The 20,800-nt window shown below is 44.2% G+C and overlaps 1 protein-coding gene and 1 long non-coding RNA gene across 6 annotated transcripts in view; one reads left to right on the forward strand and one right to left on the reverse strand.

Annotated features, from left to right (window-relative positions):
- Nucleotides 1-262: 262 nt before the first annotated feature.
- On the reverse strand, nucleotides 263-7,564 carry LOC137378824 (uncharacterized). 2 transcript variants are annotated; one of them, XR_010976668.1, is made up of 3 exons: nucleotides 7,508-7,564; nucleotides 6,545-6,750; nucleotides 263-5,770 (listed from the first exon to the last, which is right to left on the reverse strand). It is a non-coding gene; the product is annotated as an uncharacterized lncRNA (long non-coding RNA). The 2 variants fall into 2 exon arrangements; XR_010976669.1 differs by lacking the exon at nucleotides 7,508-7,564 and adding an exon at nucleotides 7,173-7,275.
- Nucleotides 7,565-7,791: 227 nt separating this feature from the next.
- mvda (mevalonate (diphospho) decarboxylase a) overlaps nucleotides 7,792-20,800 on the forward strand; it is a 33,158-nt gene continuing 20,149 nt past the window's right edge. For all 4 annotated transcript variants that reach the window (XM_068049882.1, XM_068049883.1, XM_068049884.1 and 1 more), the window contains exons 1-5: nucleotides 7,792-7,923; nucleotides 10,069-10,139; nucleotides 11,719-11,833; nucleotides 15,255-15,401; nucleotides 20,394-20,593. In XM_068049882.1, coding sequence (XP_067905983.1) covers nucleotides 7,854-7,923; nucleotides 10,069-10,139; nucleotides 11,719-11,833; nucleotides 15,255-15,401; nucleotides 20,394-20,593 — 603 coding nt within the window. In that variant the 5' untranslated portion in view covers nucleotides 7,792-7,853. The remainder of the gene's footprint in view (nucleotides 7,924-10,068; nucleotides 10,140-11,718; nucleotides 11,834-15,254; nucleotides 15,402-20,393; nucleotides 20,594-20,800) is intronic.

The raw sequence follows: 20,800 nt of genomic DNA on the forward strand, positions 1-20,800 counted from the left end.
CAGTATAATTTGATGGCAGATTCCATGATACGTTTTTTTCGTCAATTAGTTTTTTTGTATGGAGTGTGAATGGAAGAAAGTTATACTTTACTAGCTAGGTTCAGCTGCAGTGATATTTCTCTCTAAAAATTAAATGGGTCTACGGAGAAATGTTTGCAACAAATATTTTTCGAACCTAAGAAAAACAGATTATCTTTCTAATCAATTAGTGTCCAAAAAAGATAACATGCACAACTATCAGTATGGGTTTTATTTACTTAGAATGACCTTATCGGTATAGAAGCCACAATGCTATGTGAAAATACAATGGATTCTAGATTGTACAGATTACATACAAAGGAATTTAAAGATACAAAAATAATACTGACTAACAAAGAGTGGAGGAAACCAAAGGTCTGCCTCAAGTATTTTAGATACAAATAAAGAATAATATGATTTAGTGGTTGAATACACCATTATGCATGTGTCATACTGACCAGAAATGGCCCAGGTTTTCTCTCTCATCTGTGGTGAGTTAAATGATCTCAGCCAAAGTGGAATCTGGGCCTTGAATTTAACTCTGGGCGAGATTAGTTGTGGGTGGGGCGGCAGAGAGAGCAGGAGGTACCATCTGGGATTTTTAAAAAATTCGTTCATGGGATGTGGGTGTCGCTGGCTAGGACAGCATTTATTGCCCATCCCTGATTGCCCTTGAGAAGGTGGTGGTGAGTTGCCTTCTTGAACCACTGCAGTCCATGTGTGGTAGGCACACCCACAGTGCTGTTAGGGTAGGAGTTCCAGGATTTTGACCCAGTGACAGTGAAGGAACAGGGATATGATTCCAAGTCGGGATGGTGTGTGGCTTGGAGGGGAACTTGCAGGTGGTGATGTTCCCATGCCTCTGCTGCCCTCGTTCTTCTAGGTTCTTCCTCTTCTAGAAGTCGCGGGTTTGGAAGGCGCTGTCTAAGGAGCCTTGGTGTGTTGCCGCAGTGCTTCTTGTAGATGGTACACACTGCTGCCACTGTGTGACAGTGGTGGAGGGAGCGAATGTTGAAGGTGGTGGATGGGGTGCCAATCAAGCGGGCTGCTTTGTCCTGGATGGTGTCGAGCTTCTTGAGTGTTGCTGGAGCTGCACCCATCCAGGCAAATGGAGAGTATTCCATCACACTCCTGACTTGTGCTTTGTAGATGGTGGACAGGCTTTGGGGAGTCAGGAGGTAAGTTACTCGCTGTAGGATTCCTAGCTGCGGGAATTGTGCCCAGCGCAAGCTAAGTCCGTTAAAGGACTCCAGGAAGGGAATCTCCCTCTGGGGCGGTGGGGTGTTGGTGGGGGAGGGGGGTGGGGAGGGTGTGGTGGTGCTGGTCATGGGTAACCTCTTATGAGTGGCTGCAGTTTGCAGCAGGTTTGGCCTGGTGAGAACCAGCACTGCTGCCCTGCCTGGACCTTGTTAAAATGTCAGATTCAGCCCCAATAATGTTATCAAAGCCCTACCTCCATACTTAGTGAACAGTGGAACATAGACAAAGGCACAGGAGTAGGCCATTCAGTTCCCCAAGCCTGTTACGCCATTCAATGAGAACCTAGCTGAGGTGTGATCTAATTCTATTTACCTGCCTTGGTTCCATATCCCTTTATACCCTTGGCTAGCCAAAAAAAAAAATCTATGGATCTCCAATTTAAAGTTATTAATTGCACTAGCATCTGCTGCTTTCACTTCTTCCTCCTTCTGGATAAAGAAGAGTTTCCAGACTTCTCTCTTGAATGCCCTGGCTCTGATTTTAAGGCTATGTCCCCTCATCCTGGACTCCCTCACCAGTGGAAAAAGTTCCTCTCTACCCTATCAGTTCCTTTCAAAATCCTAAAAACGTCAATCAATTCACCCCTTAACCTTCTACATTTCAGAAAAAAAACCAAACCTAGTTTATCTAATCTTTCCTCATAATTGGTTCGGGGTGGGAATCCTTGCTGCCTGCAATTCCATTTTAACTGCCACCTGCCAGTCATGAGTTAAAAGCACAGGATGAGGAAACAGAAAAGTCAGCCAGAATCTCCACTATCGAGTGATTTCTGCAAGTACATATGTGTGGATGCTGGTTGAGGACAAGTTCAAGCTCAGCTATGATCACTGAAGGTAAAAGCTGATGGACAGCTTCAAAAAAGCTGGCACAGCCCCAAAATACTGACAACTGAAGAATGGCAAAGGCTGTATCCATGGTAATTAGATTCTAAGCTGCACTGATGGGCTCTTTGAGAAAGCCAGCCTCACTTTGTTTATGCCACCTCCTTTTCAATCACTTCTCTCTTTTTATAACATATGTTTTGGTTTACATTTTAACCTATTATTGATAGCACAGAGTGTAGACCAGTATTGCTAGTTTCTTTTTTGACATCTGTAACCAACCAGATGATTATCACAAAAATCAGAAAAATGAGATTAAGAAACAAAATAAACCAAATTCAAAGAGTACTTGAAAGAACAAGATCTCAGTGCTATGTAAAGTCCCGAGTGGAACAGAGAAGTGGCTAAGTGTGTTATTCAGATGATAACAGATCAAATAAGCAACTTTATTCAGTGCATTTTACAGTTTTAGGTGTGATGTGCCACCTACTGTTGGTATGTTATAACCTCCTCAGGAACCAAACGATACAAACTTCACGAGAACACTCTTCTTAGTATAACGCAAAGTATAGGTTATACCTCTGAGAAAGCTGCACAAACACAAGCTTCCTAGGACAATAAAGTACTTTAGAACGGTAAAATTTCAGTATTTTTCCATTCAGCGTTAAACACAATCAAAATAAAGTTATCCATTCTTATTTTATTGTTTCTATTCTCCCACTCAATTGGCAAGATTTCAATTTGTCAGAGAGGGCAGGAACAGGGGTGGGCGGTCGCTTAAACTCACCCCTCCGGTCAGATTCTAAATGGTGCCAACAGGAGCCGGAAGAGGCAACCCCGCCGCTCTGTGTAATTGGCCAATTAAGCATATCAACGAGCTTGCTGGCAGCTCGTTTAAGTGCCAGACTTGGATTTTGGTTCTAAGGGGAGTGGGTCAACATGTCGTCAGAAACAGGACAGGGAGGAGGAGATGGTGACATAGCAGGGAGCGATCTGGAGTAGTGGGACAGAGGCAAGAGGCAGCATTGAAGGAGGAAGGCTGGGAGATGGCCCTCACTCACAGACAAGCAGTTATGCTTAATGATAACAAAAATCCTGCATATCTCTGCACTCTTGACAACGGCTTTTTTGGGGAGATGCGGGGGGTGGGGGCCATTGCCAATGAAAGAAGGGCATAAGAGGAAATGGGATCATACTTCTCAGAGCTTGGCCCGACTGCCGATGAGGAGCAGCATCTGCCACAGCAGAAGCAGACCCCTGAGCAGCAGGGGTGAGGAAGGAGGGGCAGGAAGGCTCCAGAGTCTGCACCTAATACAATCTTCATCAGCTCATTCCATTGCTCAGCCAACCCTCACTTCCCATTCTCCTGCGTTTCACCATGAAATGGAAACACACAAGGCGGTCTTAGAGCAACAACTCTCCCAGTGCTTTACTGCTTAATTGTGAACTATTATTTACATCATAAACACACAAGTGATCCATAAAGTGACATCACTGACGCAGTGGCCTCTGCTGACAGCCTACAAGATTCTCCCCCTGCGGCTGAGAATGAGTTGGAGGCCAGCTGCTCACTTGTGCCTGTCGGGAATCAAGATGCCCATGGCAGTCGTCCTTGTTATGGAGGCACTGGGGGGTGCTGCACCAGCAATGCTGTGAGGGCATCCTCTGTCACAGGGGGTTTCTTCACAGGTGCATTGTCTGTTGGAGGGGCCGTGGGGGTGGATGAGGATGACAGTGCCATGAGGCGTGGAACCCGCATCACCATCTCTCGCCTTTTCATGGCGTCTATGATCGCTGGAGGGCACCAACAGTTGGGGCGCAGCTGGCATCCACTCCATGCTTCTCTGTGCCATTTGCGCCACTGGCTGGTCAATGCTGCGGAGTCTGGCATCCATCTTGTGCATTGTTCCTGCATCTACTCTGAGTGATGCCACACATGGCCCTCCATGAAGTTGGTCACTCTCTCAATCGAGGAGCTCGTGCTCAAAGCAGAGACAATGTGGACCACATGAGATGAATGGACTCCTGCATTCTCATCCCACGACTCCGCAGTGCCTCAGGTAACTCCAATATGCGAACATACATCTTACTGCTTCTCCAGGTAGAGCTGCCTGTTTCATCACTCCTGACGCTCTGCATCTTCATCCTGCTAAGCAGAACTGCACCTCTCCTCCATTCTCCAGGGGGAGCTAGCCACAGCCGACTCTTCCTCCCCTGAATCCTCTTTCTCTGAAGTGACGTGTGTTTCATCTTGTGCCAGCTTCTCTAACAACATGCGAGGGCCCACTGATGTACAAGTATCTGCACTACTAGAGGGTGTATTGGTAAGATGTGAGGGTGTAGGCTCTGAGGTCTCTTCCTCCTCGGGAACTTATTCTCGGAGTGTGGATTCCTGCCCTTCTGCAGCTGGCCCTGTGAGAGACATAAGAGATGATGAGAAATCAAGATAGTCAACAGATGTCTCTGTTGCTTAAAACAATGAGATGACAGCTTATGCATTGACAGCTCGTGGCACGGGGAGCATTGCCATGCATCCCTGAACATGGAGAAGTTGAGATCTTTTCACCCAGTCTGCAGCGGACTCCTGCTTCTCTGTCCCCAGTGTCCCTGTGGCCACATCAAGAGCCTGCTTCTCGAATCGCATCAGCACTGTGAGCTGGGACACCCCCATCCATTCTCCCGAGTGTTCAACTCCCTTTTGGCTTGCAAGATGAAGAATGATGCCGTTAGGACAATGCCTCACTCCCTCTCCACTTCCATTCGCAGACCATATTGCAGTCCTGACTCCAGCCTCCTGACCAGCAGCACTAGTGTTCTGACCTATACCCATGTGTACCACAGCACACTCCTCTCCTATGAAGAGGAAAACTCTATGTGCCCTCAGGATGTTCACCTCTTTTGCATTCTGGTGACTTCTGACCAGGGCATACCACCCGAGTCTCTCTTGGCACTTACTGTGCCAGACCTAAAAAGGTCACAGAAGCGTTTCCAGCACTGTATCCATTCCTCTTCACCATTCCTCTGCAGTTGATCTCATTTACTACCTCCAGCTATGCCCTCTTGGTGAGTCTTGTAGGCCTCGGTTGCTGCTGGCAGGGAAGGGATTGCTCCTATGCATACAGTCACTGCCTCCAGCTAGTTATCAGCAAAACCAGGATTGGGGGGCGGGTAGGCCCTCCCTGGCAAAACCGGGGTGGGGGGGGGGGGGAGGAGGAATGGGGCCCACTGCTCAGGTTGTGCTTCGATTTTTTGGTTGAACGACAGCCTCAGCAATGGCTGCAGCCCGTCCTTTAAATCGGGCCCACTGTTGCCTCAGTCCCACCTCCTTCCAGTGTCTGACGCTGCTAATTGGGCGGTAAATGCAACTCCAGGCCAATAAACAGATTTTCAAATAGCAATTGCGACGAGTGGTGGTTTCCGCATCGGTGCAGGGTCGGGACGCAGAAGTCATTCCTTCATCGGGGTTCCGACCCACAGTTGAAATCCTGCCCAATACACAGTTCTTCAGCAAGAATAACAAGCTGGTGACATACTCCTTGACTTCTGGCCATCCTTTTCAGCAGCAGTCACTACAAGTTTCACACGGCCAACGTACAGTAGCTTGATTAGTTTTTTTTCTGGCTGCTTGTCAGGCACTGATAAGTTTCTGCTTGAAGTCTTTTCCCAATAACCTGAAAGTCAGGAATATGCAATGTAAAATATCATGATGGGAGAGATGCTGCAAATTCAAAGTCACAATGCTTTTGGACTACCATGCTGTCTGCCAACATCAAAAGCTATTTGAGCTTCTTTCATTATTTTGTCAACACCATCAATAAAGTAAAAAATAACACAAAATAAATATTCTTTCAGTTAAACTGATGAAGTTTATTTGAAGTGTTTGACTTAGACAGGCCTGTGTCCTCTAACCTTCTCCCCATCATTACCTGGCCAGGAGAACAGGCAGGAGCAATAACTTGACCAATCTGTATCTGTCCATTAGGAAATACTTGAGAAAAAAATTACAAGTCCCTGAGAAAACAGATCAATTGGATAGCTCTGGCAAAGACCCTGCACTGGCACAATGGGCTGAATGGCCCATTGGTGCCAAATCATTCTATGATTCTAGGTGATATAAATATAACTGGTTGACTCCTCCTCAGCTGTAAATCAGGCCATTAAGCAAAATTGAATGGGGGGGGGGGTGAATTATAAAGATGAAAATTAACAATGCATGAATTGTAAATTGTCCCTAGTGTAGGTAGGTGGTAGGAGAATGGTGCGGATATGGTAGGGAATATGGGATTAATGTAGGATTAGTATAAATGGGTGGTTGTTGGTCGGCACAGACTCGGTGGGCCGAAGGGCCTGTTTCAGTGCTGTATCTCTAAATAAAAATAAATAAATAAATAAGTCTATGAATTCTACTCTTCCAATTGTTATTATGCCATGAGTCCTACACACACCTGTACCTGTGACTGCCTGTTCAGTATTAGCATCCCAAATTAGGGCCACCATACTTCAAGACTTCGGGTGGAATTCCATCAGCTCTGTTGGCTTTGTTGTTCTTCATCTGGTTGATGGAGGTCACAGTTTCCTCCAGAGTTGGGCTCTCATCCAGCATCCCAAATCAATATTCAGTTTAGTCACTGTATTCTAAGTCTGTGACAACCTACAAAAAGAAAAGCCCAGCAAGATTACAATTAAGGATATATTAGGTTTTAATCAAGCAAACGGGACTTAAAACTTATTACATCTCTAACTTTTCCCAGTTCTGATGAAAAGTTAGACCTGAAACGTTAACTCTGTTTCTCCTTCCATAGATGCTGCTTGAGCTGTTGAGTATTTGCAGTATTTTCTATTTTTATTCAAGATTTCCAGCATCCACAGTATTTTGCTTTAGTTTAAGATTAAAATTATCCAAGCTGACTTTTGTAATTTTGATCCAACACTTAACTAGGGGCAAAAAAAGGCTGAGCATAATAGCACCAGACAGCAGTTTATGGTCTTTCACACATCCATCCTGCCTCTGAAGCATGGCTACGGTACGACAGAAATCTCAAAAAAGTGTCTGAAATATCTATACCCACATACCCAACACTGTGGAAGCCGAAACAAAAACAAGAAATGCTGGAACCACTCAGCAGGTCTGGCAGCATCTGTGGAAAGAGAAGCAGAGTTAACGTTTCGGGTCAATGACCCTTCTACTGTGGAAGATTAGTCAGAGAGCTATTTACATTGATTTTGAACATTATTGTCAAGCGATATTCAACAACAATCCGAACAGTTCCGAAGAAGGGTCACTGACCCGAAACGTTAACTCTGCTTCTCTTTCCACAGATGCTGCCAGACCTGCTGAGTGAATCCAGCATTTCTTGTTTTTGTTTCAACAACAATCTGTCCAACAGCGAACTCCAGCGGCAACCCACCGACAGACACCTACTGCCCCGCATAAACATGGTGCCGGTTTGCTACTGCGGCAGTTGTTGTTGTGAGCTACATCGATTTGTTTCCCCGCGGTTGTCTCGGTGTAAAAGGTCCGGGCATAATTCCATTACTTGATTGGCTAATTTAACCGGCGACGTATGATCGTACCACAGTTACGATTGGTTAATATCGGTTACCACGGGTGACGGTAAGCTGGCTTTCACTGATTGGCGGTCAGTTTACCGGCTGTGAAGCTCCAACCAATCAGCGCGAAGCGCTTGAAAGGTCGGCGCGTGGCGTGATTGGAGGTCGCGGAGTTGGATTGACAGTGGCTGCTGCATCTGATCAATGGCTGAGGATAAGAGCATGTTGTTCATTACCTGTACGGCTCCTGTGAACATTGCTGTAATAAAATACTGTGAGTATTGAAACTAAACCTTTCAACAGGCTCAATCTCCCGCTCCCTTTGTTTCCTTGTTCTTCTCAATGGACCAGCTACCTGGACAGGTAAAGGCTGGAGTGTGGGACTAGATTGGACAACGTTTTCAAAGAGCTGGCACAGGCACAGTGGACTGAATGGCCTCCTTGTGTGCTGTAAGATTCTGTGATTCTTTGTAGGGGGCTTACACCAGCCCCATCGCTTGGGGTTAATAGTGGCACTAATCTAACTTCAACTGATGTAAACTGAACTTGTTCAGTACGAAGTGTCAGTCCCTAGGTAGTCCGGTGAATTCTGCTTAACTGTTTAATGTTAATAAAAACTAATAGGGCAGTTGGCTCCTTACTAACATTTGAAATGGCAACTGCATCACAAGCACATAATTACAATGAGAGTGCTGTGGAGCAGGAAGACTAACTGGGTATAAAAGCAAGAAAGGCTGGAAATACTCAGCAGGTCTGGCAGCATCTGTGGAGAGAGAAGCAGAGTTAATGTTTCAGGTCAGTGACCATTGTTCAGACGTATAACTTGGGCTTTGCGAGCTATCAAATTGTAATTTCAGCCTTACAGATGGTTTTCTGATTGGGGTTGAAGAGAATGCCTTTCTTCCTCAAAACAAAGTAATTACATTATCAGGAGTAGAAATTTAGAGTCATAAGGGATTAAATGGTGAACTATTTCTTTTCTGTTTGCACTGGGTTGACATCTTTTTGTGGAAAGTGAGGTTGGAGATGGAGTGGTAGTTTGTAAGGACAAAGGGGTCATGGGTGGCTTTAAGGAGACATTTGGTAGTGGAGAAAAGAATTTGAGGGTTAATGTTGCTGTCCAGGATGACTCTGAGATAGTGGGTTGTTTCAGAAGAGGAGAGATGAGGCCTGATGGTACTTCAGATCTAGCCATGGATGGCTAAACCAGTTGTTCACCAGATAGGCTTAAGTCTGCATTCTACTGTGCTCGAGGGAGTGAAGAGGAAGGCCATACTGGGGGAATATAAACATTTTGGTGTGACAGAGGTATTGAAGATATGGTGAAGCAGATGGATGGATACAAAAATATTATGGTGATTGTGGGCGAAAGACTAGGCAGATGGGTGTTTGAAGGTGCAGTTGAACATTTTGTGAGGAAGAGGATTTTTTTCCCCCAGCAGTAGACATGGGAGGAAATGGGGTTGAAAGGAGGGTAGGGGTTGTGAGTGGTGAGGGAAACAGGATTGGTCAAAGATGGACTTCTCTGTGATCAAGATTGTGAAAATTGGCATACTATGTGAGATGGTATGATCAAGCGAACTGGCTGTGAATATTGTAGGAAAGTTTATATGGAGGGAGAGGTTTAGTGAGGCCTGAACAATGAATTACCTCAGAGGAGAGAGGGTGGGGTGAACTGTGATGGAGATTACAATCAGTGAAAATGAGGGGTCGCTGAGTGCAGAGGCTTATGTAATAAAGGAGATAGGATATCTCGGTGAAAACACGAGGTGTGGCAGTGAAGAATGAGGATTTTAAAGGAAATGTGAGGGGGCAGAACATGGTGAGGCCGTCAAAGTAGGAGGAATACCAGAGGAGTAGGGAGAAGAGACTGATGTGTGACTTAGTTAATAGGGCCACACCACCACTGTAATAATTGGGGTATTAGAGGTTGAAGAATGTATAGTCAGGATGTCATTGTAACCATCCCCAATAAGGTTGTGGTCGGGAAGGCTCTCCGTTATGAGTAAATGGGCATTCTGGAGGAAAATACAGAGATGATTACTGCTCCTCTGGCGAACCCAAGAAGACAGTGGTGGATGGGGTGAGTGGGGCATGAAGAAGGTTGGTGAAGTTAGCCCTGAGAGGCTGCACTGGGAGGGAAGCCAATAAAAATGGGGCATTTGGGGTTGCTGCCCATAAGTAGTGCTGCAATGTGTCATTCAGAGAATGCCACAAGAGGCACAGAGTGTAACAGTAAGTTTCTAGAGATGATATAAACTCATACTATTCATTCAAAGTAAGTCAAGAGAATCAGACTATCAAACATAAAAGAAAATTGGTTTTTTAAAAAAAAAGCAGATTTATAGTAGATACCAGGAAAGACTCAAGGTTACTGGATCTAATGAGAATCTAAAACTATTTTATATCTTGCGTGTAGGGGGAAAACGAGATGAAGAGCTGATTTTGCCAATTAATTCTTCACTAAGTCTAACACTACACCAAGATCAGGTAAGGTTTGAGATTATAAAGACTTTAAAAGATTAAGAATAGGATTGATGGATGACAGAGCATTTAAATGTCCAAACCTGAATCCCATTCTTGGTTGACATTTGCACTCTGTTTTACCCTGCAGCCAAATTGATCAATTGAAATCTACAGATGGCCTAATGGATAAAGACGTCACCAATAGTAGTACTAAGCCATACAGACCAGTTCGATCCCTGGCCTGTGCTGAATTAACTGACCACAGCCAGGACAGCAGTTGAAGTGCTACTATTGGTCTCAGCCCTGAGCAAGAGAGGGGGCATCAATCAGGGTTCCCTTCCTAGTAATTATCTAATGACACTTAATTACTAGGAAGGGAACCCTGATTCATCTAATGACACTTGATGGAATGTGTGTGTGCTTGTGTGTGGACAAGCCTGGACTCTGGTCTGACAAATGGTCTGCCATTGTTCCTTGTCTAGCCTTACACATGCAGAATGACCATTTGATTGAGGTATTAGTGGTTCTACAGCTGGACTCGGTGCCTTGAGGTGAGCAGGAGGAAATTTTAGTAGGAATTTTTTTTAAATGCAGTAATCCATTAAATTCAGTGGTATAAAATGTAATATTGCAGCTGACTTGGTACTGGACCATCTCTGAAGAAATTCAGTTTGGTTCCTTTATTTAAGGCTCCTCATCTCAGAATATAGATATTTGGTGAGGGTTTTCAAAATAGTCTGCATATTTCTTTGAAGGAATAAAAGCTGTCATTCGTACTTGGAGTTTAAAAAAGCCCTATATAAGCAGAAACCAATAATGCGTGAAAGTGGAAAATCTAATGTTGCTGTCAGTTTAATGAAAAAAAGACTGTTAATTTAATAGCATTTGTCCTCCAGCTTTGGGTTAGCATCTGGCAGTTTCAGGTCAAGTTGGCATGGGTCTAATGTAATGTTGAATTCCCTCCTCAATATGAATATTTCCTAGCAAAGGATGAAACTCAATCTCAGAAGAGCAGTTTAACATTTCACTTTCTGCACTATCTAGTCTCTGACTTTTGATTGTAATTGTTGAAATAACTACCAAATGCTAGTCACTTTTCGGCGGTGTACTTTTATTGTTTGGGAACAGCATTCAGGCTGGTCAGCTGTGTCCGTATTAGGAATATTCATCTCATTTGACTGGAATATGTTTAAGCCTTGGCACTAGTAACAGAAGTCCATGTTTTAAGCCAGTAGCCACCCACATCCCTTGTAAAACATACTACTATAACGGGAAAACGGGCATATCAAAAGAAGCTGAAACAAAAATTGTGATTTAACAATTTTTACCAACATTAACTTATGAAACTACATAAACTTATCAGGTACTCTTATATAATCATAATTTGCCTTGCACGAAATTGACTGCCGCATGACCTACATTACCGAAGTGACTCTTGAAAATTACTGAATTGGATGTTGAATTCCCTCCTCAATCCGAATATGGCTGGAAGTTGTGAAAGGCATTATATAAATTCAAGTCCAAATTTGGATGAATTCCTCTATCCTCGTGATGAGTTTCACCAATTTCACTCCACCAGCTCTTTCTTTTTTTGTGATTTCAGTTAAAAAGTACAACTACCGTTGCTGCAAGCCGAGATTTCAAAGAGGACAGAATATGGCTAAATGGTAAAGAGGAAAATATCAACCACCCAAGGCTGCAGTCTTGCTTGCGAGAAAGTATGTATCCATGACACAATCCTCATCGGGTTTCTGAAAATTGCACTATAGCAGTAGAAAATGTTCTATGGTGCCTGGCCCATGTTAGAAGGAGTTGATTCCTCTATGTTAATCATGAATTAGTTCCCACTTTTTGCTTTGGTATGAACCAGCTAGTGCAAAATGCTACCAAAAACAAGAGATTTTTTGAGGAAGGAGATTATGGGTGTTTAGTGGCCCCGAGAACAAGATAGAATCATGCTGCAATTCCAGATTATCATTAACTATTCTGGTAATCACATTAGTGCCAGGTTTGTTGAACTGAAAGATTCTAATTGGCAAATAATTGTTCATGTTTATTAAACTGCTTGCTTCAATCTGCTATACAGATTTGTAAATTTACATTTCATTACCTCTATCATATGGGGTTTAAACTGATTAATCACTGGACAAGTGGAGTAGAAAATCTTGTTTACTAATGAGGAAGAACTTGACACCCACTCATCAGTTATCCAGGCTTCTTTACATTTGGAATAGCTTCTGCATTCTCCTTGGAGTATCTTTTATTTATAATAAAGGACCAATGTTCATCAAAACAGTTTCATTACATCCTTGCCTTTTTAAAGCTTCTGTATGCCAAACAATAATTGTGACATTCATGCCCTTGATAAATGCACCATTTCTGAATTCTTGTGGTTTAGTTGCATCCTCCCTCTCTTCACCTCACTGTTGGCAGCAATGTCATCAGCTTTTTTTTATTTGTTCATGGGATGTGGGAGTCGCTGGCTAGGTCAACATTTATTGCCCTTCCCTAATTGCCCTAGAGAAGGTTAGCACCGCAGCCTCACAGCTCCAGCGACCCGGGTTCAATTCTGGGTACTGCCTGTGTGGAGTTTGCAAGTTCTCCCTGTGTTTGTGTGGGTTTCCTCCGGGTGCTCCGGTTTCCTCCCATATGCCAAAGACTTGCAGGTTGATAGGTAAATTGGCCATTATAAATTGCCCCTAGTATAGGTAGATGGTAGGGAAATATAGGTGGGGATGTGGTAGGAATATGGAATTAGTGTAGGATTAGTATAAGTGGGTAGTTGATGGTCGGCACAGACTCGGTGGGCCGCAGGGCCTGTTTCAGTGCTGTATCTCTAAATAAAAAAATAAACATAAAAATAAAATAAAGGTGGTAGTAAGCTGCCTTCTTGAACCGCTGCAGTCCATGTGAGGTAGGTACACCCATTGCTATTAGGAAGGGAGTCCCAGGATTTTGACCCAGTGACACGGAAGGAACGGCGATATACGGCGATATAGTTCCAAGTCAGGATGGTGTGTGACTTGGAGGGGAACTTGCAGGTGGTGGTGTTCCCATGCATCTGCTGCCCTTGTCCTTCCAGGTGGCAGAGGTCGTGGATTTGGAAAGTGCTGTCTAAGGAGCCTTGGTGCGTTGCTGCTGTGCATCTTATAGATGGTACACACTGCTGCCACTGTGTGTTGGTGGTGGAGGAAGTGAATGTTTGTGGATGGGGTGCCTATCAAGTGGGCTGCTTTGTCCTGGATGGTGTTGAGCTTCTTGAGTGTTGTTGGAGCTGTACCCATCCAGGCATGTGGAGAGTTTTCCATCACACTCCTGACTTGTGCCTTATAGATGGTGGACAGGGTTTGGGGAGTCAGGAGGTGAGTTACTCACTGCAGGATTCCTAGCATCTGACCTGCTCTGGTAGCCACGGTATTTATATTGCTACTACAGTTCAGTTTTTGGTTTTTATGACAATCATTTCATGGCCATCATTTGCTGATGATCTAATCATTAGACTAGCTTTTAATTCCAGTTTTATTAATTGAATTCAAATTCCACCTTCTACTGTGGTGGGAGTTGCACCCATGTCTGCAGAGCAATACCCTGGGTCTCTGGATTACTAGTCCAGTGACAATACTACTACGCCATCACTCTTTGGCCTCATGATCTGGACTAAAGGCCTGCTCGGGTCTGCAAATGAGACCTGACCCGAGCCCGACAAAACCCCATCTGACCCTGCCCGAGTTCTTCCAATTTTTCCCTGCGCCCAACCCGACCCGACCTGACCATCAGTTAACTTACCTTCCGTTTTTCACTTTGTTCCTTACCTGCAAAAGCGTAAAATAACTAACAAAACCACCTTTAAAGTCCAAAAAGTAAATTAACATTAGAGTCAGTTACCTGAGGTGGTGACAGAGTGTGTCCGACCTGAGCCCGAATGCCAGACCCGGAAGTGCGACCCGACCTGACCCAAGCCCAACACGTCCCATCGGGTTCGGGTCGGGTAGCAGGCCTTTAATCTGGACTTCCAACCCTAAATCCCTCCACCTCTGCACCTTACTCTTTAAAATCCTCTTTAAAGCAGATCCCATGAATCAAGCTTTTGATCACATCTGTCCTGCTATCTCCTTTGACTTGATGTTCTATTTCATTTAACCTCTATGAACCATCTTGGGGTATTTTTTTTTTACAAGGTGCTTTATACAAGCCTAAGAAAACTGCACACACATTCCATTTTTGTATAATTGTAATATGCAGCAACGCTTGGTGTTTGGCCTTTATTCCTACATTACAACAGTGACTACCCTTCAAAAGTACTTCATTGGCTGTAAAGCGCTTTGGGATGACCTGTAGTCATGAACAGTGCTGTATAAATGCACGTCCTTTTTAAAATTTTTCTAGGTAGTTAATGGGTACTAACACAAAACTTGGTGATTTCTTTATTTTCACCTCCTGCTTGTCTCATTTTCTTCATATATATCTTGCAATATCAAGGAGGACTTTTTGCTAGTCCTATTTACAATTTCGGTTCAACGAATAGGATCCCTTATGGTTCTGATACTTTTTCGATGTTTTTTATGAGCCACCTAAAATCACACTTATTGCAGAATTCCCAAATTAGCATGAGTTTTTGAATTGAACACAATATAGAGTCTAATGCAATATTTTCAATTTTACCAGAATCTATAACACAAAAAATTGCACTGAAGTGGATTTTTTGAACTTTACTAGACAGCTTTGCAAAAGCTAACCCATTAAGATCCTATATTAGTTCGGAATTTCTCTGGGGCCAGTTTGGCAATCACTCAGGTTATAACCACGCAACAATCAAGAATCCATTTAACAATATACTTCATGGTTCATATGGTTATTACATATTTTAAGGACACTGAGAATCTCAATTTTCCTTACAAATGGGAAAAGTACACAACTTCAATCCAAGGCCTGAATTTAAACAGAAGTGATTCAATGATTATATTGAATAAATAGTGTTCTGTATTTACATTGAAACTGTTTGTTCGTGGCAGAGTTTATTTGTAGAATAATGTGGGCTGTTTTTATAGCATGTTTCTAAAATGACAAAAGTGCGATCTGTAATTACAAAAGCACTTAAATCAACAAATACACATGAGTTTGGAATTTTCTTTCTCCTAGTCCGTCGTCTAGCAAGAAAAAGAAGAAGCAGTGGTGATGGACATTCCAACACATTAACACTCCACTATAAAGTTCATATCTGCTCTGTAAATAACTTTCCTACAGCAGCGGGTCTGGCATCCTCTGCAGCTGGTTATGCTTGTCTGGGTAAGTAAGTGGTAGACGCATTGTAGACCTTTTTAAAATGCAATCCAGACAATATGAGGTGGGAATTAGTTTGGGCTCAAGCAGAGAGGTTCGAGGCTGTCCAGAAATCAGACTTTGGACCTCAGTTACATCTTCAGATCTCCATGAGAGAATTAAATTTGGGTTGCTGGCAGTGATCTAAGTTCAAATAATTATTAAGAGGATGATTCAATTTTCCTTTGCTTTTAATCATTTGGCACATACTTCTACAATCTTGGTGCTATGGCATCTCCAACAGTGTAGCACTCCCTCAGTACTGTACTGGAGTGTCAGCCTTGATTTTTGTGCTCAAGGAACAAATAACAGTACAGCACAGGAACAGGCCATTCGGCCCTCCAAGCCTGCGCCGATCTTGATGCCTGCCTAAACTAAAACCTTCGGCACTTCCGGGGACTGTATCCCTCTATTCCCATCCTATTTATGTATTTGTCAAGATGCCTCTTAAATGTCGCTATCGTACCTGCTTCCACAACCTCCCCCGGCAGCAAGTCCCTGGCACTCACCACCCTCTGTGTAAAGAACTTGCCTCGCACATCCCCTCTAAACTTTGCCCCTCTCACCTTAAACCTATGTCCCCTAGTAACTGACTCTTCCACCCTGGGAAAAAGCTTCTGACTATCCACTCTGTCCATGCCGCTCATAACTTTGTAAACCTCTATCATGTCACCCCTCCACCTCCGTCGTTCCAGTGAAAACAATCCGAGTTTATCCAGCCTCTCCTCATAGCTAATGCCCTCCAGACCAGGCAACATCCTGGTAAACCTCTTCTGTACCCTCTCCAAAGTCTCCACGTCCTTCTGGTAGTGTGACAACCAGAATTGCACGCAATATTCGAAGTGTGGCCTAACTAAAGTTTCTGTACAACTGCAGCATGATTTGCCAATTTTTATACTCTATGCCCCGACCGATGAAGGCAAGCATGCCGTATGCCTTCTTGACTACCTTATCCACCTGCGTTGCCACTTTCAGTGACCTGTGGACCTGTACGCCCAGATCTCTCTGACTGTCAATACTCCTAAGGGTTCTGCCATTTACTGTATACGTCCCACCTGCATTAGACCTTCCAAAATGCATTACCTCACATTTGTCCGGATTAAACTCCATCTCCCATTTCTCCGCGCAAGTCTCCAACCGATCTATAACCTGCTGTATCCTCTGACAATCCTCATCACTATTTGCAACTCCACCAACCTTTGTGTCGTCCGCAAACTTACTAATCAGACCAGCTACATTTTCCTCCAAATCATTTATATATACTACGAACAGCAAAGGTCCCAGCACTGATCCCTGCGGAACACCAATAGTCACATCCCTCCATTCAGAAAAGCACCCTTCCACTGTCTTCTATGACCGAGCCAGTTCTGTATCCATCTTGCCAGCTCACCTCTGATTCCGTGTGACTTCACCTTTTGTACCAGTCTGCCATGAGGGACCTTGTCAAAGGCTTTCCTGAAGTCCATATAGATAACATCCACTGCCCTTCCTTCATCAATCATCTTTGTCACTTCCTCAAAAAACTCAATCAAGTTAGTGAGACATGACCTCCCCTTCACAAAACCATGCTGCCTCTCGCTAATATGTTTGTTTGTTTCCAAATGGGAGTAAATCCTGTCCCGAAGAATCCTCTCCAATAATTTCCCTACCACTGACGTAAGGCTCACCGGCCTATAATTTCCTGGATTATCCTTGCTACCCTTCTTAAACAAAGGAACAACATTGGCCATTCTCCAGTTCTCTGGGACCTCACCTGTAGCCAATGAGGATGCAAAGATTTCTGTCAAGGCCCCAGCAATTTCTTCCCTTGCCTCCCTCAGTATTCTGGGAAACTTATCCTTCTTCCTTACAGGAACATGTTGGTCCTGGATTCATAATTCTATTCCCACCAGGCCCTGGGGACTTATCTACCTTAATGCTTTGCAAGACGCCCAACTCCTCCTTTTTGATAACGACATGCCCGAGACTATCTACACTCCCTTCCCTAGGCTCATCATCCACCAAGTCCTTCTCTTTGGTGAATGCTGATTCAAAGTACTCATTTAGTACCTAGCCAGTTTCCTCTGGATCCACACATAGATTCCCTCCTCTGTCCTTGAGTGGGCCAACCCTTTCGCTGGGTACCCTCTTGCTCTTTATATACATATAAAAAGCCTTGGGATTTTCCTTAATCCTGCTTGCCAATGACTTTTCATGACCCCTTTTAGCTCTCCTGACTCCTTGCTTAAGTTCCTTCCTACTGTCTTTATATTCCTCAAGGGATTTCGTCTGTTCCTAGCCTTCCAGCCCTTACGAATGCTTCCTTTTTCCTTTTGACTAGGCTCACAATATCCCGCGTTATCCAAGGTTCCCGAAACTTGCTAAACTTATCCTTCTTCCTTACAGGAACATGCTGGTCCTGGATTCTAATGAACTGACGTTTGAAAGACTCCCACATGTCAGATGTTGATTTACCCTCAAACAGCTGCCCCCAATCTAAATTCTTCAGTTCCTGCCTAATATTGTTATAATTAGCCTTCCCCCAATTTAGCACCTTCACCCAAGGACTACTCTTATCCTTAGCCACAAGTACCTTAAAACTTACGATTTATGGTCACTGTTCCCGAAATGCTTCCCTACTAAAACTTCGACCACTTGGCCGGGCTCATTCCCCAATACCAGGTCCAGTACGGCCCCATCCCTAGTTGGACTATCTACATATTGTTTCAAGAAGCACTCCTGGATGCTCCTTCCAAATTCTGCCCCATCCAAGCCCCTAGCACTAAGTGAGTCCAAGTAAATATAGGGGAAGTTAAAATCACCCACAACTACAACCCTGTTACCTTTACATCTTTCCAAAATCTGTCTACATATCTGCTCCTCTACCTCCCGCTGGCTGTTGGGAGGCCTGTAGTAAACCCCCAACATCATGACTGCACCCTTCCTATTCCTGAGCTCCACCCATATTGCCTCGCTGCATGACCCCTCTGAGGTGTCCTCCCCCAGTACAGCTGTGATATTCTCCTTAACCAGTAATGCAACTCTCCCACCCCTTTTACATCCCCCTCTATCCCGCCTGAAGCTTCTAAATTCTGGAACATTTAGCTGCCAATCCTGTCCTTCCCTCAACCAAGTCTCTGTAATAGCAACAACATCATAGTTCCAAGTACTAATCCAAGCTCTAAGTTCATCTGTCTTACCTGTTATATTGCATTGAAACAAATGCACTTCAGACCACCAGTCCCGCTGTGCTCCGCAACATCTCCCTGCCTGCTCGTCCTCTTAGTCTTACTGGCCTTATTTACTACTTCCCCCTCATTTATTTCACTTGCTGTCCTACTGCTCTGGTTCCCACCCCCCGCCACACTAGTTTAAACCCTCCCGAGTGATCCTAGCAAACCTCGCAGCCAGGATATTTGTGCCCCTCCAGTTTAGATGCAACCCATCCTTCTTGTACAGGTCCCATCTGTCCCTGAAGAGATGGTCCAGATATCTGAAACCCTGCCTTCTACACCAGCTGTTCAGCCACGTGTTTAGCTGCACTATCTTCCTATTTCTAGCCTCACTGGTACGTGGCACAGGGAGTAATCCAGAGATTACAACCCTCGAAGTCCTGTCTTTTAACTTTCTACCAAACTCCCTAAACTCCCCCTGCAGGACCTCGTCACTCTTCCTGCCTATGTCGTTGGTACCGATGTGTACCACAACCTCTGGCTGTTCAACCTTCCCCTTCAGAATGCCCCCTGTCCGTTCAGAGACATCCTTGACCCTGGCAGCAAGGAGGCAACATACCATCCTGGAGTCTATTTCACGTCCACAGAAGCGCCTATCTGTGCCCCTGACTATCGAGTCCCCTACAACTATTGCTCTTCTGCGCTTTGTCCCTCCCTGCTGAACAACAGTGCCAGCCGTGATGCCACTGCTCTGGCTGCTGCTGTTGTTTTCCTCTGAAAGGCCATCCCCCCCCCCCCCCCCCAACAGTATCCAAAACGTATACTTGTTAGAGAGGGGGATAGCCACAGGGGATTCCTGCACTGACTGCCTGCCCCTTCTAGCAGTCACCCATCTATCTGCCTGCACCTTGGGTGTAACCACTTCGCTAAAACTCCTGTCTATGACGCTTTCTGCCACCTGCATGCTCCTAAGTGCATCCAGTTGCCGCTCCAACCGATCCATGCGATCTGTGAAGAGCTGCAACTGGGTACACTTGCTGCAGATGTAGTCGTCCGGAACGCTGGAAGTGTCACGAACCTCCCACATCTCACAAGTGAATCTGTGAAACTTTACCCCTCTGACTGACATTTCTAGCACTAATTAATAAATTAATTCAAAATAAATAAATACTTATTAAATCCTTACTAAATTATGTTACAATTAACTATATGGTCCCTAGTGCTAGATTTCTACTATAAATATTAAATGCTAACTAAATACAGTAATTTCCCTCAGGTTTAGTTACTCTACTTATTAATTAGGGTTTTAATCAATTTTTATCAATGTTTTATTTTCAAATTCAGTACAAATTTCCTACCAGCCAATCCGGTCACTCCAGGACTTGAGCACAAAAATTAAGCTGACACTCTAGACCATGACTGAGATAGTGCTGCACTGTCAGAAGCGCTGTCTTCGGGATGAGACGTTAAAGTAAGGCCCTCTCTGTCCTCTCAGGTGGATGTGAAAGATTCCGAAGAAGAATTTCGAAGAAGAGCAGGGGAGTTGTCCCTGGTGTCCTGGCCAATACTTATCCCTCAATCAACATTATTAAAACAATATCTGGCATTATCACGTTGCTGTTTGTGGGAGCTTACTGTGCTCAAATTGGCTGCCGCATTTCCTACTTAACAACAGTGACTACACTTCTAAAGTACTTCATTGGCAGTAAAGTGCTTTGGGATATCCAGTCATTGTGAAAGGCGCTATATAAATGCAAGTCTTTCTATGTTTTGATGTGATTGACTAACTGATGTTCCTCCTTTGCAGTATACGCACTTGCCAAGCTGTATGGTTTGGAAGGAGAGCTGTCTGAAATTGCTCGCCAGGGCTCAGGCAGTGCATGCAGAAGCATGTACGGAGGGTTTGTGCAATGGATCATGGGAGAGAAAGAAGATGGGAGCGATAGCATTGCGCAGCAGATCGAGCCAGAAACTCACTGGCCAGAGCTCAGAGTTCTTATACTAGTGGTGAGTCCATGGCAAACTGAATAAAGCCATTCTATAGAGTCAGTACCTCTCTTGTCCCTGTTTGTACACAAGGCTGCATTTTTAACAATTATGTTTACATCCATTCTTTTTCACTTCAAATGCAGGATTAGCTGGAGATTGTTTTAACAGTGTCGAGTAGGCTGTGGACAATTGTGTGTCCTCCAAAAAATGTAAAACATTTCAGCC

The sequence above is a fragment of the Heterodontus francisci genome, chromosome 17 (genome assembly GCF_036365525.1).
Source record: "Heterodontus francisci isolate sHetFra1 chromosome 17, sHetFra1.hap1, whole genome shotgun sequence".
Lineage (NCBI taxonomy): Eukaryota > Metazoa > Chordata > Chondrichthyes > Heterodontiformes > Heterodontidae > Heterodontus > Heterodontus francisci.